A 27,065-nucleotide genomic window follows, 5' to 3' on the forward strand; every position below is an offset into this window, starting at 1 on the left:
CGCAACCACAGAAACCAACAGGCAGCCAGCCCGCTCCAGCCTCGACGCCGGGGGCGGGACCTGGGCGCTTCAGGGCGCAGGCGCGTCCGCCCTGGGGCCACGCCCCCTCGTCGGCCAATAGGAGGCGGTGGCCAGGAGAGCGCGCGACTTCAGGAGGTCCCTCAGTCTCCGCCGACCACACCGCCGACTGGGACGTATGACGTCACCAAAGCGCGCCGGAAGTGCGGAGTCTGCGGAGCGCAGCCTGCTGTGAAGGAAGGAAGTTGGCCCCGGAGCGGCCTGGGCCGTGTGGGCAAGGCCGCGGGCGGCAGCAGCGGCTGCTTCGGCCAACAGAGGGTGGCGCGATGGGAGACGAGATGGATGCCATGATCCCCGAGCGGGAGATGAAGGTCAGAGACTGGCCGGGGCCTCCCTCCCTTCCTTATTCCCGGCGTCGCCCTGGAGCCCCGCCGAACGCCGGAGCGCGGGGGCCGGCTGTCCCGCTTCCCGCTTCCTGCTTGAACATTTTGCCGCGTTCAGAGCTCTCGCCCGCGTCCTGGAGCGGGCTGCCGTGATTAGCCCCACCGAATCCGTTTTCCCGTCCCTGGTTGGTCTTGTGCGCGCCACTTGAGTTACCCTAGTTACTTCCACGTGGTGGTCGGTCAGAGTAGTGGTAGTAATTGCTGTTTAAGAGCGTTCTCCGTGTGCCGGACACTGTGGTCATAATCAGCGCGGCAACCCCGCGCGTAGCTGTTCATAACGAGGAGCACATGGAGTCTGGGGAAGTAACTTAACCCAGAGTCACGTTTGACAGGGGGGCTGAAATTTAGGTGGTGGTTTCTGTTTTTATTTTTTAAGACCCTCTCGCCTCCACTTTCCCTGGTCTCCTTTTGTGAAGTGGTCCAGGCTTGCGTAACGCGGAGCCAGGGTTCGCCACCTGTTTTAGGAAACCTGTAGCGACGTGGAATAGAAGGACTATTTTGGTATTGGAAATAAGCGTAAGGTCAGGAAACGAAAGAGAGGGGCAGGTGATCCAAATGACGGTTGTAAGTAAGCTGCAGGAAGCGTTTAGGCGATTGAAGAGGTCCCTGAAATGTGTTTAGGGCGTAGTAATCCATCCCATATGTCGAGTAGTGATTCCCCCTTGAGAATGTTACGGGGGGGGGGGAGGGGGCGGAGGGCGCGGGGACCACCCGCTGAGAGTGTGCGGATTTCTCAGATAGGCTGGGGCAGAAGGGAAAAAAAGGTTCCAGAACTACAGACTTAGAAGATGATCGTCTCCCTTTGAGTTACTGATTATACCAGAAGGGAAAACTTCCCTGGGACCCTTTGTCCCACCGGCTCTCCACACACACGTGACCGTGACTCAACTAGGATATTTGGGATTATCAGGATGAGAATTAGAAAAATACTGAAAATTTCATTCTACGCCAGCGTGGTCTCATCTGGAAAGCTGTGTTTTTTTTCTGGTCGCATACTCATTTGGCATTAAAAACATTTCAGTTACTCTTTCAGCAACTATGAATAAAGAGCAAAGCTAAGGAAATTGGTAAGTGGAGTGTGTTAGGGTTTCCATACAAAACACCATACACGTACAAACATGGTAAGCTGAGAAAGGCTGTCTTTGGCTTTTGCCCTTTCGGAACAGAAGCAAAAGGGGGTTCGCCTCCTTTTTACCAAAACCTTGACGTAAGATCAATCTGGAATTCAAGAAAAAAAATCAACACATCTCGTACAACGGAACATAGTGATTGGTAAACCTATGCAATTCTCACCGAGAGGTGACACCCACTGAAAATCGTCTTTGTTTTTTTTTCGAGAGGTGACACCCACTGAAAATTGTCTTTGTTTTTTTTTTTTTTTTTTTCCAACGTTTATTTATTTTTGGGACAGAGAGACAGAGCATGAACGGGGGAGGGGCAGAGAGAGAGGGAGACACAGAATCGGAAACAGGCTCCAGGCTCTGAGCCATCAGCCCAGAGCCTGACGCGGGGCTCGAACTCACGGACTGCGAGATCGTGACCTGGCTGAAGTCGGACGCTTAACCGACTGCGCCACCCAGGCGCCCCGTGAAAATCGTCTTTGAAGGCATGTAGATCAGTTCGCGGAAGGCTGGGTGAGACAGGCAGTCAGGAGGTTGGGGCAGGCTCCCAGGCCCTGGAGTGCTAAGGAGCGTGCAAATGGACGGAAATGGAAACGGAATCGGTGGTGGATGGAGGTGGCCCAGGATGTTGCACAATTAACGGGGCACTTGTGGGAGTAAAGCAGAGTGTTGTGAGGTGAGGCTGCAGACGCAGACAGGTCAAGCCATGCCTGGCCTTACAGCCTGTGCTAAGGGCTTTGGACTTGTGTTTGGATGTCCTCAGAACACCTAGGTAGGCTTATAGGTCTTGACTATTAAGAGATTGGCCATACCCATCCTTTTCCGTGGTGTTTTGTTTACTATCTGATGCAGGTAAGACGGCTCCTGGGATCCGGTCGTCATTCTGTGGTCATCATGTCCACGTACATGTTTGTCAAGCACCGCACTGGCAGTTCAGGCTAACGGCGTAGTTGGGTGATGCCTTCGATATTTCACAGCAGTTACTGAGGACTCCTCTGGGTCATGAGACAGTACTTACCGTCAAGCAGGACAAGATTATGAATGATCAAGTACAGCACCTGTGGTTAGGGCAGTAAACTAGGAGTTCAGAAAAGGAAAATACCAGTGTGAATTGGATTAGTTAAGGAAGGCTTCATGAAAGAATTTTTAAAACGATATTTAATTCGATAAACGTTACTAGGTCCTCTGCCGGGCACCACAAACGGCTGGGTTGTACTAGGATTAGGGCTGTTGGACTATCATGGAATATCTTTTCCCGGAATTGATCTTGGTTTCATCCTTGACGACAGGATTTTCAGTTTAGAGCCCTGAAGAAGGTGAGAATCTTTGACTCCCCTGAGGAGTTGCCCAAGGAACGCTCGAGTCTGCTAGCCGTGTCCAACAAGTATGGCCTGGTCTTTGCTGGTGGAGCCAGCGGGTTGCAGATTTTTCCTACCAAAAATCTTCTTATTCAAAATAAACCTGGTGACGATCCCAACAAGATAGGTAAGTTACTTATTGTTTGTTGCCTAGTGGAGAGAGGGGTGTAGTGAAGGAGTCTCTTTCCCAAGAAATCATTCTAGTATTAAAATTAAAGTGGCTGTGAATCTTCAGGTTGACCCCCAAGAAGAAGTTCTAGGCAGGAAGCCTTTCTGCTTGTTCTGCATGACTAGGCTTCAAAGTGCGCTTGTATGTTTATGTAGATGTAAAAATTGTTTCACATACACCTTAGACCTGGTAAAGGGGTTACAGCTTCTGCTTCTGCTTTGTCTTTTTTTTTTTTTTTTTTAATCTTTTCTTAGTTGATAAAGTTCAGAGCTTACTGGTTCCTATGAAATTCCCGATACATCACTTGGCCCTGAGCTGTGATAACCTCACACTCTCCGTGTGCATGATGTCCAGTGAATATGGTTCCATTATCGCTTTCTTTGATGTTCGCACATTTTCAAATGAGGTAAGCTACTGGCAAAGGGTAGCATCAGCATGGGACCTACAAAATTTGTCTGGTATTGAGTCATAACCTAGAAATTCTTGGTTGACTCTGGGAGTCTTTTTTTCTAGATTAAAGTAGGGGTTTAAAAAAAGGCATTAACTGTGGGATCTTAGACCTTTGAGATAGAAAGGACTTCAAGAAATTCTTCCCTAATACCCGCCCCAAGGTGTTTTTTTTCTCACTTACAAATGAGAGAGCCCACGCCCAGGGAGCTTTAGGTGACCTGCCCCAAGGCTGTAGAGTTCATAGTAATGTCAGAAGTTCCCATATCCTGGTCTCCGGCCTCCTCTGGCAGTGTTCTTCCATTTCTAGCAGTTTGGGAATGATATTGTCAATAATTTGAGTATTTACACTGACTGTGTGCCAGGCCCTGTACTGGTGCTTTATAGGCCTTGTCCTCGTTCCTAAGTACCGTGGCCTCACAAAGTAGATGCTGTTGTCTTCATTTTATAGATGGAGAAATAGTCCCAAAGAATTTAAATGTGCAAGGGTCCAACACCATTAAGAAGCAGAGCCAAGATTTTAATCTAGTGTTTGCTCTTTACTGATTATTTTGCATTTGTGTATTCCCCTGCTGGAAGTTCTTCCAGTGTGCTAGGATAGTTGACTGCCATTTTCAAAGTTGTGTTGAAATTGTCTGTAACAAATAGATTGCTGCGTAGAGCTAATTTGTTTTTGTCACAGTCGTGGAGGAAAGTAAACTGTAATTTGAGAAAAAACTTGCATATTCAGTAATTTTCTTCGACTATTAAATGTCTATGTGTTTATTAATTTATCAATTTATTTTTGCTCCTGGGCATTTGTTTTAAAAGGCTAAACAGCAAAAACGCCCATTTGCCTATCATAAGCTTTTGAAAGACGCAGGAGGCATGGTGATCGATATGAAGTGGAACCCCACTGTTGCCTCCATGATGGCAGTTTGTCTGGCCGATGGCAGCATTGCTGTCCTACAAATCACAGAAACAGTGAAAGTGTGTGCGACTCTCCCTTCCACGGTGGCAGTAACATCTGGTGGGTAATAAAGGCTTTCACTCCGTAACATACAATAATGGTAATCTATTTAAAAATTAATTTCTGGAAATAAAAGCAAATGGGGTTTTTTGTTGTGTCTGTTGTTATTTGGTAGAACTGGAGAGTATTCTTTATTTCCATAGTTCACATTCTTAAAGCCAAACAGCAGACAGGATTTAACTTGAATGTGTGTAGCCGTTCTGGAGAAAGAAATATTTTGGTACGGCTAGTTTAGAACTGTGTTTTTAATTTTTTGTTTAATGTTTATTTTTGAGAGAGAGAGAGAGCGCGCGCGCACACACACACGCGCACACACACACACACATACACGTGCAAGCGGGGGAGGGGCAGAGAGAGGGAGACACAGAATCTGAAGCAGGCTCCAGGCACTGAACTGTCTGCACAGAGCCCAAAGTGGGGCTCGAATTCACGAACCTCAAGATCATGACCTGTCCGCCCACAGGCCAATGTGGGGCTCGAACTCATGAACCGCGAGATCATGACCTGAGTGGAGGTCGGATGCGCAACAAACTGAGCCACTCAGGTGCCCTCGGACTGTTTTTGAGAATGATTGTTTCTGGATCCTAAAGAGTGGTGGATGGTACACTGAAAGCCATTTTGTACCTTCAGGGGCAGACTATTACCAGTGTCAAACAGGAGTAAGAGAATGATTTCTCGATACTTGAAAACTTTTTCTATTCTCCTTATCTAAAGACTACAGAGTTTTCTGTACCTTCCAGCTTTCTGGACAATACTCCATTGACAAAACATTTGGAACAGTCGACTTAATGGCCCAGTGGTAAATCATAATTGCCTTGTATCATCAGAATGATCTTTAAAAAAATTTTTTTAATGTTTATTTTTGAGAGACCGAGAAGACGAGTGGGGGAAGGGCAGAGAGAGACACAGAATCTGAAGCAGGCTCCAGGCTCCCAGCACTAAGCTGTCAGCACAGAGCCCGACGCGGGGTTCAAACCAATGAACCGTGAGATCGTGACCTGAGCTGAAGTCGGACCCTTAACCAACTGAGCCACCCAAGGGCCCCAATTTTTTTTTTTTTTTTTTTAACTTTGTTGAAAAAAGATGATCCTAGAGTCTTCCGTGGGCTGACCAGGGAATGGGAAGTGGTGATTAAATGGCTGTTTCGGGACAGATCTCATTGGTTTGCTCCATTTTCTTCAATTTGTTCCTAATTGACAGCATTTTCTTCTTTGCTCAGTGTGCTGGAGCCCCAAAGGGAAGCAGCTGGCTGTGGGGAAACAAGATGGAACCGTGGTCCAGTATCTTCCCGTAAGTTGTACTTCAGAACGGTTCGTAAGTTACCCACCTTTGGTGGGTAGTTTGGGGTCTCGTTGGTGTTTCTTTGTCAAAATGTGATTCATGCTCGTTACGACAAATTCATCAGTACACAAGCAAGCAGGAAAGAGGGGAACTCTTCCTGTCTGTCCCATAGTCTTTCCAGAGGCATACTCTGTTTTCTTTAGCGGTAGCCTCCAGACTTTTCTGGATGCTGTTACAAATAGTCTGCGTGTAGATGCGTTACACATCTGTTGTACACACTGATAATAACGCTACACCGTGTTCCCTGGCGTTACATTCCCAGTACATCCTATAAGAACGTTCCATCAAAACGGTGATAGCATTATTTGTCAGCTAGCTGAGTCCATCTTAAAGATTCAGTTTCTCTAATTATAGAAACTAGAGAATGGATGCTCCTGTCACTCTGTCACCCCCTCCCTGTGGTCTTCCTGGGATAATATTCACAGATACTCTGCAGTATAATTTTGGCAAAGAATCCATGTATTTTGGGTCGAGCGTGGATGGCAAGGAGGCGTTCGTAGGCAGTGCTGAGACCTGTGTTGCTGTGAGTTCCTCCTTGAGATCCCTTCTCTATGGGGTGTGATAGCAGTGGATGTCTGAGTTTGAGGTTGAGGGTTTACTTCTTAGGGTATCGCAGAAAGTTGTTATCTGAAAGTGGGTATATATTCCGTGAGGGCGTTAGCTTGTAAAAGGATAATAGGATTGGCTTAATTTTATGGGCTTGCTCTTTGCCTTTTTTGTTTTAAATGTAATCATTTTCAGAATCCTTCTGACTCTTGATCCGTGGAGCCACTTCATTCTTCGGAACGGCTGGATAGTATTCCGCTCTGTGGACGCGCCATAATTTACTCCCCCGTCCCGCTATTGCTGGCTGTCTGTGTCAGCGTGGGTGGCTTTGCTGCCATAAATGGTGTTGCCTTGCGCATCCTCCCTCTACGCCTGCACGCATTCTTGAGAGATTTCTGTAGGTTGGGGTGCTGGATGTAGGCATTTCCTCTTTCCTGTGCTGTCTCCTGGCTGGGAACATGAAACCTAGTGGTTTCTGGGGAACATGCTGGATTTGACGGAGTTTCAGCGGCTCATGTGTGTTTCATTTGACACTCTTCCCCCCACCCCCCACCCCAAATCTCTTTCAGACTTTGCAGGAGAAAAAAGTCATTCCTTGTCCTCCGTTTTATGAGTCAGATCATCCTGTCAGAGGTAACCCATCTGCTTTTCTTTTCTTTTTTTTTTATTTTTTTATTTTTTAATGTTTATTTATTTTTGAGAGAGACAGAATGTGAGTGGGTTAGGGGCAGGGAGAGAGGGAGACACAGAATCCAAAGCAGGCTCCAGGCTCCGAGCCGTCAGCATAGAGCCCGACGTGGGGCTCGAACTCACGGACCGTGAGATCATGACCTGAGCCGAAGTCGGACGCTCAACCGACTGAGCCACTCAGGCGCCCCACCCATCTGCTTTTCTTACGGGGCCAGCCTGCCACGAGGTGACACTGTATTACAGAAATGTCAGATCATGTGATGTATCTATACACCCGCCCAGGGAAGTGTTAGTGCCTCCTGCATGAATACTCTCGTTATCACCGTTGGCCGGTTAAGTCAGCACAACAGCAGTCCTCTGGTAGACACCCGTGTCTCATGGTACATGATAGTAAATGGATTCTGACTTGTTACTAGGATTCTTTCAAAATTTGCCCTGATCATAATCCACCAGGAAAAAAAAAAAATCCCACTTCGGGATGGATTTGGGCTTCCTGCATCTTTGTATCTGTGAATTATATTTAGTCAGTAAAATCCGGACCTTTGTCAAAACTATAGTCCTCTGACTTTTTTATCCATGGGCTGTTAATTTTTTAACACGCAGGAGCTATTCCCAAAGTGAGATGCTTTATCAGAGTGTGTGTATTTCAGTTCTGGATGTGCTGTGGATCGGTACTTACGTCTTCACGATCGTATATGCTGCTGCAGATGGGACCCTGGAAACTTCTCCAGATGTGGTGATGGCTCTCCTCCCGGTACGTTTGTGAAAGGGACGTCTTTGTTCTTTGACAGCCACAGAGGTCTTCTAGTAAAGGTTAAGGCTTGGGCTCCAGCTTCCTTTTGCTGGCAACGGTGGTACGACTTCAGGCATAAAACTTGGCACCACGGGCCGTGGGGGCCAAAATGATGGTGTCTTCTTACAGCATAATCTACCGTTTAGTCGTAAAGCGAAGAAAATCATAAAGCTTGCTTTCGCTTACATTGTAAACTATGAGTCCTGGTAGGTGTCAACCTGATAAGGGTATTTGATTGATTGATTGATTGTCAAGTTAGCTAACATAAGTGTGGTCTTGGCTTCAGGAGCAGCCGATAAAGATATTTTAGAAAAGCAAGAAAATACCTTGATTTTTAAAATTCTTCCACTTGTTTATACTTAACCAGATGTTTATCAGATGCCTGCAGGGTGCTAGGCACTGCTTTAAATCTGAGAATACCGTGGTGACTGAGGCAGGGTCCTTGCTTTTGTGGGTCTTCTATTTCTAACGAGTGTGCTAGTCATAGTCAGTAAAGAAGTGCAGGTCAGGGAATGACCAGGGTGAAGGAGGGAACAGCGAAGGGTTCGGGCGGATAATGACAGGGCTGCAGTTCAGACTGGGTGCGCGAGGAAGGCCTCTGAGGAGGAGCCCTTTGAGCGAGAATGGAATGACCTGAGGGAGTGAGTCATTTTGAAAACCGGGAAGAACATTAATAACAAGATCTACAAAATGTGACTACGTTGCGGGGACATTTAAAAAAAGACAAATGAGGCAGCGCATATACTTTCCAATCAGTACTGGTTTTCAAAGTCCATAAAAACATTTAAAACTACATAAATAAATGTCTAAATATAACAGAAGTGGGAGTCGCACTAGATCTGTTTCGCAGCCTTGTTTCAGTGGTAAATCGTAAGCATCTTTTGAAGTCCTTGAATACCATCTATATTTGGCTTTTTGGACAGATGATTTATTTAGCTCTTCTTCCGCTCCTGGATCCTCAGGTGGTTTTCAGTTTTCCTGTTTTAAGGAATACCACGATACGTCCTTTGGTGTACATTTTGTGTGATTGTGTTTATCTTGTAGGATAAATACCTGGAAGAGAATTTGGTTCAGTGATATATGCTCTTGTTGCTAAGGTTTTGAAAACATTGCCAAAGGATCTTCTAGAAAAGCTACAGCAGTTTCCATTCCTGCCACCAGCGTGACTCCCAGTTGCCCCAGATGAAGTCCTTATTTGAAGAGCCCGTTAAGATGTTCTGTTCCCAGGGAGAATATCAGCTCTGGCATTTATTGATTCTTGGGTTCCGTGTCCTGGGCTAGAAGCCTTATATGTGTCATTTTGTTTCACACTTAAAACCGCCTTTGACGGCAGTGAAGTGAGTTCCACAGGCCCACTACGTGCATAAGAAAACGGTATCAGAGAGGCTGCGGGATCTGTCCGTGCCTGGCCCACAACCAGAAAGTGACAGAACAACGTATATACAGTTCGGTTCAGTGGCCACCATTCCTGTGCCTTGTACTACTCCACTCTGCCTTTATATCGTGCCTGTGGACTTGGACATAGATTTTTGGATGAACTTTTTCATAAAACTTAAATGGTTTTGTTTTTTGCGATCCTTAACTGTGTAGAATGAAAGAAAAAGTGCACATGGGATTTTTTTTTTTTCTCCTTTTGTTTCTGGTAGAAAAAAGAAGAAAAGCACCCAGAGATATTTGTGAACTTTATGGAGCCCTGCTATGGTAGCTGCACGGAGAGGAAACACCATTACTACCTCAGTTACATTGAAGAATGGTGAGCCGAGAGCCCGAGAAGGGTTCCTCCTCTCTCTGTCGGGTCCCGCCTGAACCACTTGGTTTCCATGTTGAAACTCTTCTCTGTAGGAAAGGAGAATGGAGAGTCGAGGTGCCCCACACATATTTTCCTCTGATGCTGGATAATGTCTCTCTGACTCCTGTTTCCCCAATCTTGAATTATCTCCATCGAATACTCACTGATCCTAAAAACCCCGTTTTCTCAATAACCCCGGTGATGACTTGACGACGATACTGATATGTAAGGAACATATTAAAAATTTCCCTCAGAGCAAAGGGCTTCCTCTTGAAAGGTAGATAGCTTGAAGCAAAGCTTCTGTCCGGAATTTCACCAGATTATTCTGTTGACAGGGCGATAGATTTATTGGAAATTCCGACCTGATTTTGTCATGTCTCTCGGAAATGGTCAGGCAGTTGGCCTGCTCTCCAGGGCTTTATCCGGTGAACTAAGAGGTTAAGCTTTGTATCTAAAATCTCCCCTCTCGTCAGCCACGTAGGAAACCTCACCTTCCTCCTTGACGTCTTGAGGAAGTCCTCATGGACGCTACCTCAGGCTCAAGTCGGGTTAGAACTGTTGCTGTGTTTTAGTTTAATGGCCTTCCGCTTTTATTCTTCCAAGGGACTTAGTGCTGGCAGCATCCGCAGCTTCAACAGAAGTCAGTATCCTTGCTCGACAAACAGATCAGGTAAATTTCACTCGCTTGTCGCTTCTCCGTGATACTTTTCTGAGAAAGACTCTGGAGGGAGTTAAAACTATGGTGAAGGTTTAGATGAAGCCACGTCCCTTTGAATGAGTTCCCGGGTGACAGCAAAGCTGACGCCTCGCTGATGTGACCGAGCGCCTCGGGCCAGGTGGCTGAGATGTCACAATGGACACATGTGGGTTTCAGACTCCACTGTCAGCCAAAGCCCTTCTGTCCTTTCTGGATCCGCTCTTGATCTGTGGAAACATACGATGAGGTCTGCTGTCAACGGGAGCATGCCTCGATGTAGAAGGTTTTTCTGCCTTGTTTTGTTTTATCACCTTTATTTTTTCGCTCTTGCTTGAACCTGCCCCTTCATTCAGTCAGCTATAACCCATCCTTGATTAATGGAGAGAAACATGCAGATCATACCAAATTGTGACTCATCAGGAATATTTTGTTTCACTTTGGGGCCGCCTAGGTGGCTCAGTTGGTAAGCTTCCGATTTCTACCAATTTCAGCTCAGCTTACGATCTTGTGGCGTGGGGGGCATGGGTTCGAGCCCCGCATCGAGCCCTGCGTGGGGCTCTGTGCTGACGGCTTAGAGTCTGGAGCCCGCTTCAGATTCTGTGTGTCCATGTTTCCCTCTCTTTCTGCCCCTCCCTTGCTGTGTTCTGTCTCTCAAAAAAATACATTTTTAAAAGTTTTTAAAAAGGGAGGCACCTGGGAGGCTCAATCGTTTGAACGTCCAACTTCGGCTCAGGTCCTGGTCTCACCATTCAGGAGTTTGAGCCCCGTGTCGGGCTCTGGGCAGAAGGCTCAGAGCCTGGAGCCTGCTTCGGAATCTGTCTCTCTCTCTCTCTCTCTCTCTCTCTCTCTCTCTCTCTCTCTCTGCCCTTCCCCCACTCACACTTTCTCTCTTTTTCTCTCTCTTTCTCTCTCAGAAATTAATAAACATTACAAAATTAAATTAAAAAAAAAAGAAATATGTTGTTTCACTTTGAAACACCACCAGAAAGCTAAAAGCACCCATGCAAGTAAGTGCCCACCTCCTTTCTTGCATTTTGTCCTCCTTGCAGACGAACGAGGTGGGCTGAGGTGGTTGTGACGCCATCCAAAACTGTGGTGGCTTACGCGGAGTCACCACAGAGGAGATGTGCTGAAACGGAAAAGTTTTCTTGAAACTGGCGCCTGGAATTTTAAAGAAAAACTTTTTTTTTTTAAGTTTGATTCATTTATTTTGAGAGAGAGAGAGCGCATGAGCAGGGGAGGGGCAGAGAGAGGGAGAGAGAATCCCAAGCCAGCTCTGCACGGTCAGTGCAGAGCCCAACACAGGGCTTGAACCCGTGAACTGCGAGATCATGACCTGAGCCGAAATCAAGAGGTGGACGTTTAACCGACTGAGCCACCCAGGCATCCTGAACCTTGAGTTGAAAAATGTCTCGTGCACCCCACACACAGATACATATTTCTCGCCAACCGGTCAGTATTTACCCATCATTGTCCACATGGCCAGGTGGTCCAGTGCGTGGCTCTCGTGGCGTCTAGGGTGGGCCACTTGGGGGTCACAGGCTGAATGCAGCAGCCTCCTCTGAAGTCTTTGATCGATTTCAGTGACAATTTCTTAATATCATGATTTTATGTCCCAACACCCTTTAAATATACTTATGTTTGTGTTTCTTATCAAGACAGTTTATGTACGTGGTTAAAAAATCAAATTCTAGAAAAGGGTTTATAAACGAAAAAAGTCACTCCTGCCCTACCCTGTCCTTATCCAGTCCTGTTTAGAGGACTTTTTTTTTTTTTTCAAACTTGTAGCATGTTTTTCTTTTAAAAGCTAACCTCCTTATCCCTAAGTAATACTCTGCCTTATCACTAGATAGTGATTATTAATTTTAGACCTTCTTGGCTGTTGTGGCAGGTGAAGATATAGCTCACTTGAGGCCCTGAAATCTTTGTCCTTCCCTTACTAGGGTTACAGTCCTATTGTAGTTTCTTCTGTTGGCTGGCTCTGCAACTATAAGTAACATTTTTTTATCTTCATTTCTCATGACATCACCATACACGGTGAAGTTCTCTGACCTTGCACTTTGTGGGAGGAATACCTTCTCCCCAACCCTTGCGTTCAGCACACCTTCCCCCACTCCTGCCTTCCAGCTCTTGGCATTCTGTGGCTCGTCTTTGGTAAAATCAAAATTGGTATTGTTCGCATTCTGTTCCGTAGTGATTGTCAAGTCTTCTTTATTTTGAAATTTTTTTTTTAAGTTTATCTTGAGAGAGAGAGGGAGAGCATGAGCGGGGGAGAGGCAGAAAGAGGAAGAGAGAGAATCCCAAGCAGGCTCCACACTGTCGGTGCAGAACCTGATGCCGGGCTCAAACTCGCAAACTGTGAGGTCACGACCCGAGCCAAAACCAAGAGTCGGACGCTTGGCCGACTGAGCCATGCAGCCTCCCCAAGTCTTCTTTATTTTGTGTGTAGATTGTTTTTCAAAGTTGACATCAATTTTGTTTACATTATTATGAATGTGACTGTTATTCACACCGTTGCAAAGTCATGGAGTACGACTGCGTTCCCTTTCCTCAACAGCTTTTTACTTTTCTGTTATTCATGGAGCATTATTATTCCCCTTTGATTCATGCTGCCCAGTTTGGGTCAACACTGAAAGTTAGACAAATGTGATTTTTAAAAATCAGAAGTTATTTATTGGCAGGAATACAGCCCACTCAGGCAGACAGGAGCAACAGGGCAGTTTATGGGAAAGACGTAGTGGTTTCTCAAGGACCCCAAAGGCAGGAAGGGGGACCAGTATGAGGAAGTGATGCCGCGATCTGGGAAGACAGGAACTAAGGGTGCTTCTGTCTCCGTGGATGAGCAAGCATAGAGCATGTGGCCAGCTTTATTAGCCACCTTGCGGAAGACCGCAGTAGCCGTCAACTGGAGGTCCTGGTCCCACATTTCCAGGGGCAGCTGCTGACTGGTTGGTGCAGGTATGAGATTCACCCACCGTATTTCGGAATCTACCTGGTTGGGTTGGACGGTCCCTCGGAAAGTGTTCATGATAGCGGTTATTTGTTCCCGAGGCAGAGACTTGGTATACCAGGGGCAGATAGGTTGATTTGGAATATTAACCCCTCACTTGCTAGGACGCTCATGGCTTTTAGACCATCTTCCCAGATTTCCGACTCTAGTCAGCAAAGAAATCGAAACCGAGAGGTTTTTTTTCCCCTTCTCTTCTATTTGAACAATGGTAGGAGAACCAACGCAGAGCTCTTACCAACACAGCATTTTCACCTTCTGCTTCTTTCTTCCAGGTTAATTGGGAATCTTGGCTCCTGGAGGATTCTAGTCGAGCTGAACTGCCTGTAACAGACAAGAGTGATGACTCACTACCCATGGGAGTTGCCATAGACTATACTAACCAAGTGGAGATCACCATCAGTAAGTGTGGTCTGATGTAGTTTAGTTTCTGATCGCGGTTGGTATTTAAATCCCATTCTGTGGGTTCGTGACAGAATCTACGCTGCAGGGCACTTTTAACTTCTGGTAACCCATTTCCGCTTGAATGATACAGAGTGTTTGGTGATGACACTAGCCTAACTTGACGGACACTCTTTGACAAGACGAGTCAGACCGTGTGTGTGTGTGTGTGTGTGCGCGCGTGTGTGTGTGCGTGCACTTCAAACCGTAGCAGCGCTTGGTTTGAAGACACAGATTAGAATGGACACCTCAAGCACTTGGCTTCCCAATCGGGCCTGAGTCTGTGCTCTGAGTATGTCTTCTCCCCGGCTGAAGCATGGCAGAGCTGTGCTGCGAAATGTGCGAGGGCAGTGGAAGACCGGAGTTCCTCCCCTTTCCCTAGTCGGGTTATTTGGTCTTACTAGCTCATTTACTTTGATTCTTTTCCAGTCTTCACTGACAAACTGTATGCTTATGACTCAACTGTGAATGAACATACAGTAGTTTGACTCCCCTTTCTGCGTCCTTCTGTGTGTTTTCCAATGTCTGTATCTGTCACTTTTTTGCTAGATCAGCCCCTTCCTAGAGATGCCGGTCTCGGGCAGGGGAATATCGTGAACACTGAGACACACTTGTAAAGCTCGCAGGAGCCTAGGGACAGTCGCGGCTGCCACGGGACTGCCAGAACTGCCCTGTAGGGTCCAGCAGGGTAGGGGCAGTCAATAATGACAGTAGCTCTCTTTAATGAGTTGGTGCCTGAGAGACTGTTCAGATATGAATCGGAACACGGGGGCTTGAGCTTTACTGTTGGGATGAGTCTGTTCAGCCCCTTCTTGCTTGGGGCGGTCTTGCCCTTCCCGCCCAGGCCCTTCATGACTTGGCTCTTTTTTCACTTCCGTTTTCTTTCTTAACAGATGACGAGAAGACTCTCCCTCCTGCCCCAGTTCTTATGTTGCTTTCAACAGATGGTGTGCTTTGTCCATTTTATATGATCAATCAAAATCCTGGGGTCAGGTCCCTCATCAAGACGCCAGAGCGGCTCTCATTAGAAGGAGAGCGACAGCCTAAGTCGTCAGGTGCGTGCCTCTTCCTGCACTGGAAGTTGGGGAGTACCGTGGGCTTGTTCTGGACTATTCCCAAGGGTAAAAACTGTGTGGGGATGTGTCGTGGTCCTGTTCATCCGCTCGTTCCATCTTCATGAGGCAGGGACTGACTTTTCCTTGAACACATGCGCATTCTTGCTTCCCCTTGCCCACAGGCTTTAGTCTCTGACCTTGACTTTGGTGAAAGGGAAGCTCGGCCCAATGGATCCCATCAGGTCATTTAGCAACAATATCCTGTTATAGCGCCCTGTGTTATAGGTCTCAATCCTAAAGATGTTCGTCCGAGGGATTAAATATGTGATTGTGCATGCAGTGGCTGTCACGTAACTGTTACTGGTGTTGCATTTGTTGACAGCTAGTGGAATATATTGTGAAAAAGTGCTATATGCTTTATGATTCTTCTCTTATGAGAAAAAAACATATATACATACGTATTTAGGGAAAATACTAGAAAAGTGTATATTAAAATCTAAATAATGGTTTTTATCTGGGTGGTGGGAACATGGGATTTTGTTTTCTTTTTGTTCATATTTAATTTTCTTTAGATTCCCCCCCCCCCCCCGCTTTGAAAATATTACTTAAGTAGTATACGTTTATTGGCAAAAAATTAGAAAATACAAAATCACTTAAAAGTTCCTCAGACAGGGGCGCCTGGGTGGCTCGGTCGGGCGGCCAACTACAGCTCAGGTCATGATCTCACGGTCTGTGAGTTCGAGCCCCGCATCGGGCTCTGCGCTGACAGTTCAGAGCCTGGAGCCTGCTTCTGATTCTGTGTCTCCCTCTCTCTCTGCCCCTTCCCTGCTTGCTCTCTGTCTCTCTCTGTCTCTGTCTCTCTCTCAAAAATAATAAACATGAAAAAAAAAGAAAAAAGAAAAAGAGTCCCTCAGACATGGGGGTGCCTGGGTGGCCCAGTTGGTTAAGCATCCAGTTCAAGCCCCACATCGGGCTCTGTGTTGATAGCTCAGAACCTGGGGTCTGCTTTGGATTCCGTGTCTTCCTCTCTCTGCCCCTCCCTCGCTCACACTCTGTCTTTCAAAAACAAACATTAAAAAAGAGAACAGAGTCCCTCAGACATCAAACAATAGCCGTAGTCTGCATTTTGGGGCATATTCTTCATGTATGTAAATGCACGTATATAAACACTAATATGTATTTTCAGCTTTTTCACAGTGACAGTGTTTCACTTGTGAGAACGAAGTATAAAACTTTTGAAAGGGGGAGTGTTTCATATTGTTGAATTTCACCACTCTTCTCTTTGAATTCTGTGAATATATAACTTTCAAGACTTCTCTGGCTAAAGAAGTGCATAGTGTGATCAATTCTCTATCTAAGAAAAAGCGTGTTGACCAGTCGGGGTGGATAAGGTGGACAGTGTATTTTCTTGCTGCTTCCCGATGCAGAGTGAGTTGTTCATAAACAGAACCACTCAAGACACTTGGACTCCTGTCACTTGGCAGTGAGTCCCCAAATAGTAAACCAGGTCACCACACATAGACTATGATAGCAGGGGACCTCATTGTTTATAGTGTGTGTGCTCTTTGAGTGTTTTTTGGGTTTTTTTTAAGCTTATCTATTTATCTTGAGAGAGAGAGAGAACGCCCATGCACGTACCAGCAGGGGAGGGGCAGAGAGAGAGAAAGAGAGAATCCCAAGCAGGCTCCGCACTATCAGCACAGAGCCCCATGCTGTGCTCGAACTCATGAACTGGGGGGGGGGGGGGGGGGGGGGGGGGGGGGGGGGTTAATGACCCGAGCCAAAATCAAGAGTCGGACACTTAACAGACTGAGGTACCCAGGCACCCTTGAGTGGGTTTTGCCTGAAGTGCTCATGAGTACCACAGGCTACCTACACTTAGTTGTGCGGGCTGGTGACAGGCAGTGCACCCTGGGAAGTTGGGAGCCTGCAGGGTGACATCTGTTTCTGAGCACAGTTCAGTGTGAAGGGCTTCGCTACTAGCCCATTAAACCCCCGAGCACAAGCGGAGGCCAGTTTTACTGTTCACCTTTCCTAGAGAAAGCCCCCTCTTGCATCCCGCTTGATCCAGAGGGGACAGCCAGATGAGTGGAAGAGGGCCATCGAAGGGGGAGAGAGTGGCCCGCAGCTGTCGCTGAAGCCTAGGTGGCGGGTGCAGAAGGCATTAACGGTTCCGTCCGTTTCCACTCTGCCGCTCCGCGGATGCTGGGTTGAATGATCAGAAATGCACGAGGGTTTGCATGTGCTCGGTTCTGTTTTCAGGGAGAACAGTGCCTCTGGTGTCTTTCGGGTCTGGCACGTACTTTTCACGTAGGTCTCCTGAACGTGCACGGAGGCGATGAACAACGTATACGTTTGTGTCTTCAAAGAAGCTTGCAGTTGCCGATTCCGTCTTTATTGTGTGAAAGAAGTAGTAACAATAAATTTGCATTATGGTTCCGCTAAAGTGGCAATTTCCTGGGGTCTTCGTTTTGACGTAGTGAAGATAAATTAATTGCCATCTCAGTTTGGAAGAATCAAGACCCATTAATATAAACGTGTGGGCAGTAAATATTGCTTTCTTACTTACCGAGTTGTTTAATTTGGCAGTTTAGTGTGTTACCTTATAGAAAGTTTGGAAAACAGAAAAAGATTTAAACCTGTCTTCTCTTGTAGTGTTTTTTCATAAACATCTTTCTTTGTAGTTGTAAAATATCATATACATCATTAGTGTGTAGATTTTTAATTTAAATTGTGTTTCCTACCTTCTTAATCTTTGTGATTCTTTGAAAAGAGCGACTGCTTACTCTTCCATTGGACATCTTTTACCATTTGTGTAAAAAGACATTAAATGTCTTTTTCCTATTTTAGGTTATTTTTGTAGGCTTTATTCTTAGAAGTGGGATGACTGAGCCCATTTTTTATGATTTTTGAGACATGATGCTAAAGTGTTTTCTAAAAGATTGTGCTCAGTTAGGTACCTAGAGATAAAGGTTTCAGGTTTATTTTACCCTTCCAAACATAGGGGATTGTACATATTTAAATTTTGGTCATTTAGAGAACAATCAAAAATAGGCCTCATTTACATTTGCATTTCTTTGATTAGGCAGATTGATCAGTCATGTACTATTTTGCGAATTAGGTTCCTGGATTATATCAGAGTCTTGAAATTTCTTTATCACAATTTGTATGAGCTTTTTAAAAAATATAAAACATTGTCGTTTGCTACAGATTTTTTGTTTAGTTACCTTTTAGTTATGTAACTGTCTTTAGACAGTCAAATATATATATATTTTTAAGTTTGTTCATTTATTTTGTGAGAGGGAGAGAGAGAGAGTGAGCAAGCAGGGGTGGGGCAGAGAGAGAGACAGAATCCCAGGCAGGCTCTGTGCTGGGCTTGAACCCATAGACCACGATATCATGACCTGAGTTGAGCCTAGATCAAGAGTTGGACGCTTAACCGACTGAGACACTTAGGTGCCCCTAGGCAGTCAAATCCTAATCTTTTCCTTTGTGGGTTTTTTTTGTTTGTTTGTTGTTTTTGTTTTTGTTCGGTCATTTCTAAATTATAAGTTGTTAGGCTCTCAGTAATTTTTCTGACTTTTTGCCTCCTTGGTTTTGAAATGTACATATACGTGTGTTTATATATGTAGATATCTTTAATTTATCTGGACTTGCTTTTAGGGACTATTATGAAGTGGGAGTGGAAGTCTGACTTGAAGTTTTCTCCTAATTGTTGATGAAATGCTGAATAGTTTGTTTTTCACTGTAACATTAAGAGATGCATTTCCCTTGCTCTGGGATTCAGCTGGGTGTCCATGAAGTCCTGTTAATCTAATGCCTTTCCTTGTTTCCTTTTTCTTTCAAAGTTGGGTTTTTGGTTTGTTTTGTTTAATTTACTGTTTTTTTTTTAAGTTTGTTTATTTATTTGGGGGGGGTTAGAGAGGGGGAGAAAGAATTCCAAGCAGGCTCCACCCCCAGGGCGGGGCCCAACATGGGGCTCAGTCTCATGACTGTGAGATCGTGACCTGAGCTGAAATCAAGAGTCTACCTCTTAACTGACTGAGCCCCCCAGACACCCTCCCTTCAAAGTTTTGTTCATCTGCCCATGTGGAAAATTTGTTACGGAAAGTCTGTCAACCCCACTTTTCTCTCTCTCTTTTTTTTTCCTCTTGAACTAGGTGTCTCCGACTTCATTCTGCCACGAGCCCTGTCATGTGGACTTCCATGATTTTGGTGCTAATTTCTCCCTTCCTTTTTCTCCATTTTGTTCACTGCAGGGAGTACCCCCACCACTCCAACCTCCTCTCAAGCCCCGCAGAAGCTCGAGGCTCCAGCCCCTGCGGCCCCAGGCTCTGGTCCACCTCCATCGCTGGCCACTCCCCCTTCCACCTTCTCTTTGCCTTCTGTTAGAGTCCCTGCCGTGTTCTCCTTTGGTTCTTCGTCCCTGAAGCCGTCTGGTTCTGCCACAGGGGAGCCCCCTCCATATTCCAGTGGTTCTGGCACATCTACCTTCTCTTTTGCTCCTCCTCCTCCTCCTCAAGCCTCCGTAGCGTCCACCCCCATGGCCTCTCCCATGGTGCCATCCGCCAGCACGTTCTCCTTTGGATCATCGGGTTTTAAGCCCACCCTGGAAAGCACACCGATGCCAAGCGCGTCTGCTCCAAACGTAGGAATGAAGCCCTCCTTCCCACCCTCGACCTCTGCAGTCAAGGTCAACCTTAGTGAGAAGTAAGTAGCACTTGAAGAAAGAGTGGTTCTGCTGGAGCGTGCGTGGAAATATCACGTGTTAGTCACTGGGAATAGTCACTGTGAGTGGAGTAATGAATAGATTGCCTCTTTTTTCCTGTCTTCCAAAGTAATACTTGCAAATGGTAAAAATTCAAACAACATAAAAGGTTTGCATTTAATCAGGGGACAGAGTCCAGAAGAGTCTCTTAGAATCTCTTGTTTTTAAGTTATTAGAGGTTTATATTCAAGTGATCGTTTTTGCTTTTTTCAGATTTAAAATGGAGGAGATACTCCTTATTTTACAAAATGAGGCAGTAAGGAGCATACACCCTGTGCGGGGAATGAATCTCTTATAGCCCTTTGCCCCTGTGTCCGCCCTTCACTCTCTGAACGGCTTTCTGACAGCCACCGCAGTAAGCTGTGAAGTTGTACACACATCAGGTGACTCTCCTGCGTGACAGTCACCGGGGGCTTTTCATTGTTCTTCGAAGACTGTCCAAACTCCTTAGCATGATCCTTCACTTTCCTCTCCATGTACGTCCCCCGCCCCCCCCCCCCCCCCCCCCAGCTCACTCCTATCCTGTTATTTAACTTTGTCTCTGGCTGCGTTCTCCCCACTGGAACGCAAAGCCCCTTGATGAAAGGGATCCCTTGTTCCTCGTGACGCTCCCAGCCCTCCCCCACTCATCTCTGCTACCTCTTGTCGCCATGGACGTGGTGCTGGCTGTGACCGCTGCTGCTGCCGTTGTCACTGTTAATATCAAGTCACCACACAGCCACCCCACCCTAACAGTTGCCTGATATTCCATTTTGTCGCTGTACCGTGAATTATATGGCCGGTCATCTGATGCTGGACGTTTAGATTGTTGACAGACTTTGCCCTGTGGGTAAAGCTTAATTTTCCATTCCCGTAAGCATCCGAAAGACAGTGATCTCCTTTCGTCTTTTTCGCTCCCCAGAGGAGGTGATCGCCCAAAGCGAGTTCTCAGTGATTTCCTTGGGAGAAGGAGAATACCAGCCTCTCCTAATAATGGAGTCCCAGCCTCTCTTTTTTCACTTATCAGTATTTCATGTCCTGATAAACTTCATTTCTCCTTCATGTTAACTACTACTTACTTTCACAACGCAGAGTACTAACCACTATATGACCATGGCGCGCCACCAGCCCGGTGACAACTGCTACTTATTTTCATTGAGTGGTTTGCTCCTGAATACACAGAAGATCATTGGTTCCTTGGAGCGATCCCCTTTTATAAGAAATAGCCAGACATTGCGGCGCCTGGGTGGCCCAGTCGGTTGAGCGTCCAACTTCGCTCACGTCACGATCTCACAGTTTGTGAGTTCGAGCCCCGCGTCGGGCTCTGTGCTGACAGCTCAGAGCCTGGAGCCTGCTTCAGAGTCTGTGTCTCCCTCTCTCTCTGCCCCTCCCCTGCTCACACTGTCTCTCAAACATAAATAAACAAAAAAAAAAAAAAGAAAGAGCCGAACATTTCTGTTTCACAGAGGCAAAAGCATAGGGATGGTAAGTTGTCCCTCGGTAGCAATGCTCAGGACCAGTGTGAAGGAGCCTCGGTGCGGGCCCTCCTCATGCAGTCGGACCGCCGTTTCAGGTTCACTGCCGTGGCTCCCTCCAGCCCTGCCATCGGCTCCCAGGCTGCACCTGCGACGCTGTCGTTCCCCTCTGCCTCCAAGCCGGCTGCTTCCGGACCTCTCAGCCACCCCACGCCCCTCTCGGCATCCAACTCCGTGTCGTCAAAGTCCTCGGTCTCTCCCTCGGCATCAGGTATGATTTTAAGGAAATCAGCCCTGAATTCTTCCATTTGCCTGTTTCACTTGTTAGGAATCCTAGCTCACGTAGTCAGACCGGATTATTTTTTCTTGCTTCCTGTATCTCACGCTAATGTGCTGTGACGCCCGTACTCTGGGGAGGATTGCAGTGGCCTCGACGCTGCCACGCTCGGCCCTCTGACCTTTCTCATGGAGCCAAGTGTACTTGGCGATTCAGAGGCGGCGTCTCATTGCGTGGCATCTGTCCTCCCGTGCAGCCTGCCCGACGCAAAGGGCAGTTACGGAACAATTCGTGGAGTTGGCGTGAAAGAGGAAAAGCCTGTGGTGGCCGTGAAGCTTATCGCCCCTGATGACTGTCTTTGGGTTTTCATACCCAGCCCTACTGTAAGCACGTTTACTGAACACAGGTTGTAAGTGGTGATAGTTACCATAACCAAGTTGAATCCAAGTGCGTGGTAAAACTCCATGAACAGACGTGCCTGGCCTTTCTTTTTTTCTTTCATCCTGCAGAAAGGTTGCATAAATTGTGTAATGAAAACCGGGCCCTTCGCCAAGGCAACGCTTGGTAACATTTTGCACCGTTTGCTTTGTGTCTTTATTTTTTAACATGTATTTTTTTCCTAAGACGTTGGAGAGTTCTTCGCGGGCCCTTCACCCCTAAACACGTTAAGCCTAAACACGTTAAGCGTGTATCTCTCAAATACAAGGGTACCTGGTACATTAGCACACTCAGGAAATTGAACAATAATCTGATCGGTAGCCCACGTTGACCTTTCCGTGGTTGTCCCAATAGTGTTCTTTAGGGCTTTTTTCTCTCCAGTCAAGGAACACGTATTCTGTTTTAGTTTTCTCTCTTTAGCGTTAGTGTCACACGTTTCTTTGCCCTGTTCCTCTTTCTTAGCATTGACGTTCGTGAAGAGGTCAGGCCAACAGTTAGGGAGCTGGCCCTCAATTTGGACCCGATTGTTTCTATAGGACGAGATTCCAATTCAACATTTGGGGTGGTCATACCACATAGGTGATGTGCATTGCATTGCACGATCTCATTTTGTCCTGACATGCGTCATGTTTCCTTGCTTATGTGGTTAGGGTGGTGGTGGCCAGGTGTGGGTTATTTTCACCAATGCCAGAGATAATACCAGACATGTTTGGGTAGCCGTTTGGTGTTTGAGTGTCAGGAATAATGTCGTCTTGGTAACATCCTGAGCAGGCGTTGAGCCGCCAATTCCTGAAATCCTCTCTCTTACCTATTGCTCAGGAGAGAAGGCTGCTTTATGGAGTTTACCAGAATCCCCTCATTCCAGGACTTTCCCTCAGATTCTGAAAGACAGACCTAGAAAGTTCAGGAGACTTGCCTTAGTCTTTTCACATCTGTTTTCAGTGTAGGAGAGAAGATTTGAACCATGATGAGCGTCTACAGTCTCCTTTCGCACCGCTCACCACCCACATCTCGCTGCCCTTCCATTGCCATTATTTTATTTTATTTTATTTTATTTTATTTTATTTTATTTTATATTTTATTGATTGTTTAAATTTTATTTATTTTTAAATTAAGTTTAATTTTAATTTTACTTCATTTATTTTTAAGTAGGCTCCACAAATGTGGGGTTTGAACTCACCACCCCAAGATCAAGAGTCACATGCTCCACCCGATGGAGGCAGCCGGGTGCCCCTGCCATTGTTTAATTCTTAAAGTTTGGAGGGTCCTAGGTTATTGGATCGCAACCTCAGTAGCATGCTAGACTCACGGGGGGATCTCTTCCCTGACAGTTCAATCAGGCTCTCTGGAGGTGAGGTTTAGGTGTGAGTTTTTGGTGTGTTTGTTTTCTAAATGCTCCCTAGGGGAGTCTAAAGTGAAGCAGAGCAAGGCTTGTTCTAGAAGCTTCCAGGAGCTTCCTCGAGGGTCCTGAAGACCCTGCGAGTTCTCACAAGGTGATGGGATTATTTAAACTTTGTTCCTCATTCTCAGAGGTGCAGCAGGTGCCTCTGGGGAGTAAGGATGGGCCAAATGGCCAGCCTCCTGGGCCTGCACGAAAATGCACATGCCTACTTTCAGAGACCTTCCAGTTTTATCTGCTTTATAAAAGAGTTTCGTGTCCGAAAATGTAATACGTGTTTTTTAGTTATCTTGGAACAGGCTAATAAAAACTGTGGACATCATTCTTAGTAACAGAAATCATAAGAGGGGGGCCAGGGGCACTGGGAAGCTTTTTTTTTTTTTTTTTTTTTTTTTTTATTTGAGTGAAGGACACGTACGCTGAGAGAAAGAATGGGAAGAAATGCTGTTTTCACGGCCTTCTTATTCCAGCAGGGCGGTCTGCTCAGGGCAGCCTGGGCCCAGTGTCCTCAATGGTACAGAAGTCACCCAGGATAACCCCTCCGGTGGCAAAGTCAGGCTCTCCCCAGGTATGTTGAAACTCAACTTACAATGCCGTGTTTGTTCATGCGAACAGTCGTATGTGTTTATTATAAAATGGGTGTTCGTGTCTTAGAATCCATATCTTTGAAATAGTACTCGGGACTACGTGACGGGAAATACTAGAACATGAACCTTGAACATTTGTAATGTGTGCGCATAAAAGCCATTTATCTCAGCCCCAGAGCCTTAGCATTGTCTGCTCTTCTGGTTCCTGAGCTTGTCCCTGCTGTGCTGGTCACTTTGTTGTATTCTCCTTATGTCTGAAAGGACTGTAGCACCTGATTTTTTTTTTTTCTCATTTCCAAAGTAACCGACTAATCTATCCGGGGTCCTCTGTTTCTGTGGCTTTCCATAAGATTTTGGTTTATTTCACTTTTTTATTAATACATAATACACATGGGGGAAAAAAATACACCCGTACACCAGCTGAATTCACCTTGGCAACCAACCCCCGGATGAAGAGATGGAACATTACCAGAATGCCAGAATTCTCCCTCATGTATGCCCTTCTACTCATTCTCCTGGCCCAAGGGAGCTCCCTGCTATGACTTCTAACAGCATAGCTTAGTTTGGCCTGTTCATACCTTCTCTGAAATGGGTTCACACGGTATTCTTTCTTTTCTTTTCTTTTTCTTTCTTTCTTTCTTTCTTTCTTTCTTTCTTTCTTTCTTTCTTTCTTTCTTTCTTTCTTTTAACACAGCGTGTATTCTTGTGTTTGGCTCAACATAATGTTGAGTTGGCTTTACAAACATAGTGTTTGTGAAATCGATGCGTGTTGTTGTGACTGTATGGAATTCATCGGGTGGCTATGCTACAAGTCTTTATTCTACCCTTGACACGTCTGAAGAGCTTCCGGGTTTAAGTCATTGCGAATAGCGTTGCTGTGACCATGGTAGTTGATGTCTTTGGGTGAACATACGTATGCATTTCTGTCGGGCATACACCTAGGAATGGAATTGCTGGGCCATAGAATATACATAGATTTCTCTTTAGTAAATTCCCACCGCGAGTATATAGCGGTTCAGCTGGTCCATATCCTCACTAGTCTTTGTATTTTTCATTTTTTTATTGTTGCACTTTATGATTTTAATTAATTTTCCTGATGACCGCTAAAACTGAGCCCTTTTTCCATATGGTTTTGGCCAATTGAATATCTTCTTTTATGGGGTGTATGTCTTAGTGATTCGTAAGAGTTCCTTGTCAGGTACACACGCACAGACACGCACACATAATGCAGATACTTTCTCACTCTGAATTGTCTTCATTCTATTTGTGGTTTCTTTTGATGACTTAATATAGTTCTTGGTACAGTTCAGTATATCAACTTTTGTTTTATGATGAGTGCTCTTTGTGTTCTATTTTAGAAATCACTTCTGGTTCCAAGGTCCAAAAGCTTCTTTCCTATGTTGTTGTTGCTTTTTTTAAATTTTTTTTTTTTAACGTTTATTTTTGAGAGAAAGAGACAGACTGTAAGCAGGGGAGGGGCAGAGAGAGGGAGACACAGAATTGGAAGCAGGCTCCGGGCTCCATTCTGTCGGCACAGAGCCCGATGCGGGGCTCAGAGTCACGAGCGGTGAGATCATGACCTAAGCTGAAGTTGGACGCTCAACCGACTGAGCCACCCAGGCGCCCCATGCTTTCCTATGTTTTTCTAAAAGCTTTATTATTTTACTTTTCATATTTAGATTTATAATTTGTCACCTCCGTTTATTTCTATGGTTTGACTTAAAGAGAATTTTAGGTCACCTTCCCCACTTGATTATTTGCATGCCCTCAGGACCGGAGTCATGGTTTTTGCTTCTTTTTCCCAACCAGCCCCAATCCTGCCCACGGCATGCACCCATACAGGCATACGGTAAACGCACAGGTGACGGGTCTAGTGTTAGGCATAGTGCATGGCACATGGTATTTACTAGATAAATGTTTGCTGTTTTAATGGTTGCTCACGCAGTCTAAAAATTCTCTGTTAATTGTTGCAGATATCAAATAATCTAGAAGCCATCTCTGTAATGTCTTCTAACGTCCATATGGCAGAATCCTTGATTTCTGTCTCCCCCACAACCATTCCAGGTCGTTTGCTCAAGCTCCAAACCGAGAAGTCATTCTAGATTTCTCTATCGAACAGAACCTCCCCTTAGTCCTTACTAGTGGAAGGACTTGTCATCTGTGCTCTGCTGGGGTGTGTGTGTGACCTAAATCCACGTCTCTGTCGCTCCTGCTAATGTCATCTTTCAGGCCATTGTCCTCTCTTGCGTCGTTACCCTCCTGACTGCTCTCCCTACTTCTTCTCCTTCTCACTGATATCTATGCTCGATTTAACAGCAGGAGGGATCTTTTAAAATCGTAAAGCAAAGAATAAGCTCTCCTGGGACTCTAAGAAGCTTCCCGGCGCACTTAGAAAAACATCCAGACTCCTTGCTTTAGTTGTACGTGACCCACCCCTGCCCTCTCCACCTTCCTCCCTGACATCACTGTGCCCACATTTACTCTCTGCCCCCAGCATGCCACACGTGTTTCGTGCCTCGCATCCTTTGTGCTTGCTCTTCTCGCTGCCTGGAAGGTGCTTCCCCCAGAACTTCCCGTAGCTGTCTGCTCTACCTCAGGGTTCAGTTCGGAGACTGTGCTCGGTGAGGGCGTTCTGGGCCATCTCACCTCCAGAAGCACCCCCTTTCTCTTTTGCCATGTCACTGTCGCCAGCTGAAGCGTTTACTTCTTACCTGTCTTGGCCCAGGAGACGTTAAGTTCCACGAGAGTAGGGCCCTCCTCCGTCTTGTTCACCCCTCTCTCCACTGTCTAGAACGTGCCTTACACCAAGTAGGTACCCGGTCGGCACGGGTTCGAAAGAACAAGCGAGGGAGCGGTGACCGTATCACGAGGGCGCAGGCGCCGAAGCAGCAGCGGCTTCAAGAATCGGTACGTGTGGTGGGGGTGCGCCTGTCAACCTTTCACCTTCCGTTTCAGGCAAAATCACTTCAGCCTCCTGTTACGGAAAAGCAGGGCCATCCGTGGAAAGAGTCAGATCCTGTGATGGCTGGAATCGGGGAGGAGGTAAAGTCGATCCTGCAGATTTTTCCCAGCCGTAGCTCTGGCAGTGAGACGGGAGCGGCTCTGAGCGCAGACCCCGCACGAGCCTTTTGTTCCGGCGTCCGGCCGTGGTGCTCCCAGGGGGCCGTGCTTGCCAGGGCGCAGGGGCGGTGACGGTGCTGCCGTGCCGTTCAGACTGA

At 46.3% G+C, this 27,065-nt stretch overlaps 1 protein-coding gene across 1 annotated transcript in view; it reads left to right on the plus strand.

The window, feature by feature from the left end:
- The first annotated feature begins 56 nt into the window (after positions 1-56).
- Positions 57-27,065, plus strand: part of NUP214 (nucleoporin 214) — a 94,007-nt gene continuing 66,998 nt past the window's right edge. Inside the window, 15 exon segments of the mRNA XM_042964819.1 lie at positions 57-389; positions 2,872-3,067; positions 3,364-3,515; positions 4,367-4,565; positions 5,785-5,855; positions 7,022-7,085; positions 7,793-7,896; positions 9,582-9,688; positions 10,328-10,394; positions 13,704-13,830; positions 14,763-14,924; positions 19,184-19,634; positions 21,245-21,417; positions 23,734-23,828; positions 26,803-26,889. Of these exon segments, the coding sequence (XP_042820753.1) occupies positions 345-389; positions 2,872-3,067; positions 3,364-3,515; positions 4,367-4,565; positions 5,785-5,855; positions 7,022-7,085; positions 7,793-7,896; positions 9,582-9,688; positions 10,328-10,394; positions 13,704-13,830; positions 14,763-14,924; positions 19,184-19,634; positions 21,245-21,417; positions 23,734-23,828; positions 26,803-26,889 (2,100 nt within the window). The 5' untranslated portion in view covers positions 57-344.

The sequence above is a fragment of the Panthera tigris genome, chromosome D4 (assembly GCF_018350195.1).
Source record: "Panthera tigris isolate Pti1 chromosome D4, P.tigris_Pti1_mat1.1, whole genome shotgun sequence".
Taxonomy (NCBI): Eukaryota; Metazoa; Chordata; class Mammalia; order Carnivora; family Felidae; genus Panthera; species Panthera tigris.